Genomic DNA, 6,000 nt, shown 5'->3' on the forward strand with positions numbered 1-6,000 from the left:
CTGTTGTCAAACCTGCCACTATTAGGCTCATCCTTTCCGTTGCTATTAATTATGGTTGGGATATTAATCATGTGGATGTGGATAATGTTTTTCTTAATGGTGATTTACAGGAAGAGATTTACATGAAACCTCCTCCTGGTTTAGAGCCACCTACGTCTGGTTCTGTTCCTATTGTTTGTAAACTCAAGAAGGTTGTCTATGGTTTGAAGCAAGCTTCAAGATCCTGGTTTCTTACTATTCGTTCCCTTCTTCTCAGCCTTGGTTTTACTCAGTCAAGAGCAGATAACTATCCCTTTTTCAGAACAAAGGGATCTACTGTGGTATATCTTCTCATCTATATAGATGATATGTTAATCGCTGGTTCCTGCCCTTCAGAAATACAAAGTGTTATTGCTCAGCTCAACAATCACTTCTCACTCAAAGATCTTGGTCCAGTGCACCATTTCCTTGGTATTGAAATCTCTCATACAGCTCATGGTCTTCATCTTAGCCAAGGGGGATACATAACTACATTGCTCAAGAAGGTTAACATGCAAGAAGCAAATGGTTGTCCTACTCATATGGTCTCTTCCTGCCAGCTTTCCAAGGGGGAAGGTATGAGTAATATAGATGGAAAGCTGTACAGAAGTACAGTAGGAGCACTTCAATATGCTACCATAACCAGACCAGAGATAGCCTATAGTGTGAATAAAGTCAGTCAATATATGGCTTCGCGACTTGATTCTCATTGGAAGGCAGTTAAGAGAATTTTCAGATTTTTTGCTTGTTCGAAAGACCATGGTATGCTTATTAAGAAGTCAGCTTTTACTTTGACTGGTTTCTGTGATTCGGATTGGGCTGCAGACCTTGATGATAGGAGGTCTGTAACTGGTTGAAGTGTGTATTTATCTCATGGAGTTCTAAGAAACAAGCTGTGGTATTGCGATCGAGCATTGAGGCAGAATATAGGAGTTTGGCCCATGTTGTTGTTGAATTGACTTATATTACTTCACTTCTAAATGAGTTGTCTATCAAGGTGAAGCCTCCTATTATTTGGGTAGATAACCAGAGTACTATATCACTTGCTTTAAATCCCGTTATGCATGCAAGAACAAAGCATATTGAGATTGATATACACTTTGTGAGAGACAAGGTTGCAACTGGTGTTATTGACTTGAGACATGTTCATTCACAAGACCAAAAGGCTGATATTCTAACTAAACCATTGAGTTTGCAATTCTTCCCGCGCTTAAAGAACTTGTTAGGAGTCTATTTCTTAAGCGCGCTTGAATTGAGGGAAGCTGTTAGAAATATTGCTCAACCTTCTTCACATGTTGTTCATGCTGATCATCAAGTTTTCCATGTTGTCATTCCACCTCAACAATACCAGACACGTGGCATGACAAAGAGATCAACAGACTATTTGGTTAAAGGAATCTCATCCAAGAATATATCTATTATGGTTCACTCGTGAGAAGCTCAAGTTTGTTACATTGTTTTGTTTGCATTCGGCAGTCTTCTTGCTTTATTTATTGTGTAGCAGAATGTACTTCTTGTATAGCTGGATTAGGGTTTTATGTCTATGATCTAGAATAGTCTTTAGACTAGTATATAAAGGATGTAAGTCTTTTTACACATCATTGAAAGACGAATTCAGATAATTGGAATCTGCAGTTTTAAACCTATATACTATGCCTATTTCTAGCTCTACTGTTTTATCCATTGTTTCTTTCAATAACCAATTGATATATGCATATAATGAATATGTTGCACTTATACTCGAGTAATATTTATGTATAATGATTCAAATCCAAGTCAGGTTATCGTTGTCTTTAACCAAATCACGTTTTTGTTTCAGTTTAGTTTTCTTTATTGTTTAGCCCACAAGAGTACATAGCAGATAACTAAATTCAACCTTTTTTGTAGTGATCGATATTGTGGCAAAAAAAAAATTACAGTCAATTCCTTGTGGATTCGACCCTGAACTTGCCGCTAATTAGAGTAGTTGTGGGCACAAGAAAAATTTATTTACGCATAGCTAAAGGACGGTTTGGTCACATCTCCACCTCAGCATAATAAAGAAACTTTTGGATCAAGGAATCAAAGAGTGTTAAATCTTCATTCTAGCTTTGTTGATATGTATGGCATGAATTCATCCGTACCATTGTTGTTGTTGTTGTTTTACGGCATAGATACGTGTTGTGTTGTGTTTCTTTAAATAGAGGAGACATGTAACTTGTAATCATTATCTTATAATGAAAAATTCCCAAACTTTTGTTAGGTTCCTTTTCACATTAATTTTTTGACTCACTTTTCCTTGACGCGCGCCACTACGTGAAATGTGTGGGTGTGTGCGGAGAGGATTGGGTCTTGAGCAAAGTCCCTTTCTTGTTTGTGTGTAGCGGCGGGCAAAAACTGACTTGCAAAGTTCATTTGTAAGCTACTCTACCACCACCATCATCTCTCACCATAATGCAAAGAAGGCTGAACCCGGGCAGAGACTCGAAGCCATAAAACCTGGATTAATTTGTTGCATGCGATTATGCGATGTTGATCAAAAATCATTTCTGGGCCGGGGGTGATCATCAGTCAGGTCCCCTCACCATATCATCCTTGTTTAATTTCAGATAAGAAAATTATATACCATCTACTATAAGTTTGATGGAAACTGAGTAGTGATCGATTTTGTGAGATATATATATAACGCACCGGTGCAGGCAGCAATGGGCCGGGTTGACACGAGCTGATAGTATTGGTTGGTGGCGTTGTGGTTCCTGAGGTTTGATTCAACTATATAAGATAGGCCCGCCCCTAAAACGTGGTTCTCATACCATCATATATACAAAACAGTAAATATACACATGAAAGATGATACGAATTGAACTCCATAATTTGCAGCTTGGTTGCTCAGGTTTTCAGATACAAAACAGCTTGCATTAACCGTTGATTCTAAACTTAAACAAAAACAATTGGCAAAACCTAGCCATGCACTACATATAACAACACGATGAAGATTTTTAATTATTTATATATGCACCCTCTTCATATAGAATTAAACATGGAACCACATATATGATACTGATATATTCAAGCATGAAGAGTAGCATAGGTATTGATGAGAGATAAGGCGTTGCTGGTCATATGCGCCACATTTTCAATCTTCCTTCGTACCGTCGTCTTCACGCTGCCGTCCATAAGCTTTCCGTCGAAGCCGTCCATGCACGTGTCCTCGTCCGTCAAGGCGGCGCTCACCCATGTCTGAACGTCGCTCATTGTGGTCTGGAAGTTGGAGGCCTTGATCCGCTTCATCTCCGCCATTGATTTTCTGAGCTGCTGGACCGACTCAGCGAGCTCCTCCACGCAGTCCTGCATGGCGCCAACCTCGCGGGGCGTCATGCCGGCCGTGTGGGAGAGCTTGAGCATGTCGGCGGAGGTGGAGACTGCGGTGTCGAGACTGAGGGAGAGGGCGGCGTTGGCGAGGAGCTTAGGGTTTTGCTGGATGGCGGTGGCATAGGTGGAGAGGGAGGAGTAGCAGAGCGTGGGGTAGGCGGTGGCGGAGCAGGACGTTCGGATGAAATCGGTGCCCACACTTCTGCCTTGACACCCTGACTCCATAACTGCCGCCAACACTATTAAAATAGATGCCGTGGCTTTCCACATCTTCATTGTCGTATCAATGTGTGTGTGAGAAACTTGTGGGACTATTGGTGGTGAAAGGATGTATATATAGACAAATTAATACGAGTATTTGATTGGCGGGGAATGGGATCATCTATTTCATTGAAACATGCTTGTGAAAGCGCAGTGACTTACCGACATGCCATCCTTTAATAATGTCTATTACGGCCACTTTTTATTAAAAAAAAGGGAAAATTGCATGTAAATACACAAACTTTGCCAAAAATTCATATTTGACGCGAAGTTAGGATTTTACAATTTAATACACCAATTTAATAAGTTGTCCAATTTTAACACAATTTTAATTTCCGGTGACCGAGAAATCTGACGTGTCGATTACATGTCAACTACTTATCCAGCGTGGCATTGAAGAAGAAAAAACGGTGTCGTCTCAGCCCACTGTTTAAGCCCCCTTTGTCTCTCTTTTCTCTCTCCATCTCAAATCACGTTCTCTCTCTCTCAATATCCTCAAAGATCGGAAAACCCCACTTATCTGACCTCCTCATCCCCCATCGCAGCCGGCGGAGGAGAGACTGAGGGCGGCGGCGGCGGCGCGGTGGCTTGAAATTGGGGATCTTGCTCTATGTGTTATTATGTGAGAGTTCAGGGAGATAGAGGGGAAGGGACAGAGACATCGGTGGTGGCCGAGGGAGGCGATGCCGCCGGGAATCGATGGTGGACTGCGAATCGATAGGAAGAATGCGAGGTTTCCTGGTCGCCAGGATCCTGACCATTGATTTTCGAGGTATGGAGCTCAAATCTGTTGTGGATGGCACGTGGAGGAGGTTCGATTGATTGTGGCGGAATGGATTCAGAGATTTTCACCGATTTTTTTACGAAGATGGTAATAGATTTAGGAGAGAGAGAGAGAGAGAGAGAGAGGCAATCGAGAACTTCAAATTACCCAAATTTTTCCAGATTGGTGGAAGATTCTCGTCGATTTGGAGAGAATGGCCGGTGGTGGAGAGAATGGCTCATTTCTTTTGCGATAAACAGTAGTTGGAGAAGAACAAACTTACCGGCGAACGGAGTGGCACGTGCCGGAGAGACACGTAGGCGCCACGTCAGATTTTAATTTGGGGGGAATGAAAAATGTGCCAAAATTGAACAACTTCTTAAATTGGTGCATTAAAATGTAAAATTCTAACTTCGCGTCAAATATGGATTTTCGATAAAGTTTGTGTATTTTGGTGCAATTTTCCCTAAAAAAAGTGTCAATTAATTTAATACTAATAATTTAATTTAATAATGAGCCCAAAGTTTTTTTTAGGCCCGTAACTTTGGATGCTTTGCAAATATTGGACAATTTTTTGGGGGCTTGTAATTGTAGGACAAATTTTCAAAAATTCGGCATAAATAGGATAAATTGAGCCCGAAAAATCAATTTGTCCTGCAATTGCAAGTCCGAAAAACTTTGCCCTACATTTGCAAAATGACCAAAATTACGGGCCTAAAAAAACGAGAGAGAAGATATAATTTTTTAAAAATTTTAATCTTTAAATAAATATAACTTTTACAATTCAAATCAAATATTTACATAAAATATGCCAAATTAAAGTTCTTATTATGATCTTTAATTTGATATGCATATTACATATTTTATAATTAGTCAAATTTTACAATTTTAGAAAGAAATAAAATAAAATAATTATATATATATATATATATATATATATAGTTTATAAATAAACCTTGAATTTTATTATAACTCCAAATTTTCCACTCAAATTGAAATTTTGTCTTTTTAAGAGTTATTTTATTTCCTTTTTTCTTCCCTTATATTTTCTTTTCCTGCGTGGCAAAAAATTTAATATCTTGCCACTCCAAAATTACCACTCAAAATATTTAATATGCATATCAAATTAAAGATCACAATAAGAGCTTTAATTTGATATATTTTATGTAAATATTTGATTTGAAATGTAAAAGTCATATTTATTTAAAGATTAAAATTTTTAAAAAAATCTTTCTTCTCTCTCTTTTTTTTAGGACCGTAATTACTTTGGTCATTTTGCAAATGTGTGACAAAAAATTTTGGGCTTGCAATTGCAGGATAAATTGATTTTTCGGGCTCAAATTGTCCTACTTATGCTCAATTTTTGAAAATTTGTCCTACAATTGCAAACCCGAAAAAAATTGTCCTACATTTGCAAAACAGTCAAAGTTATGGACCTAAAAAAAGTTTGAGCTCAAATTAATTTAGCAAGAAAGGGTTTCATATGATTAATGTTTGTTAATTATGTTAGTTATCTCAGCTCTCTGCTGGTGGTATTTGGTTTTCATCTTATGAGATCAATTAAATGTAGATGGCAATGCCAACATTCCTATAATGTCGAAAGTTCA

The 6,000-nt window shown here is 38.4% G+C and overlaps 1 protein-coding gene across 1 annotated transcript; it reads right to left on the reverse strand.

Moving 5' to 3' along the window:
* Positions 1-2,978: 2,978 nt before the first annotated feature.
* On the reverse strand, positions 2,979-3,672 carry LOC131014416 (21 kDa protein-like). The gene has a single exon (XM_057942381.1). It carries the CDS (start codon positions 3,643-3,645, stop codon positions 3,067-3,069), a length of 579 nt encoding a protein of 192 aa, XP_057798364.1. The 5' UTR covers positions 3,646-3,672; the 3' UTR covers positions 2,979-3,066.
* Positions 3,673-6,000: the final 2,328 nt, after the last annotated feature.

This window comes from Salvia miltiorrhiza, chromosome 3 (assembly GCF_028751815.1).
Source record: "Salvia miltiorrhiza cultivar Shanhuang (shh) chromosome 3, IMPLAD_Smil_shh, whole genome shotgun sequence".
NCBI lineage: Eukaryota > Viridiplantae > Streptophyta > Magnoliopsida > Lamiales > Lamiaceae > Salvia > Salvia miltiorrhiza.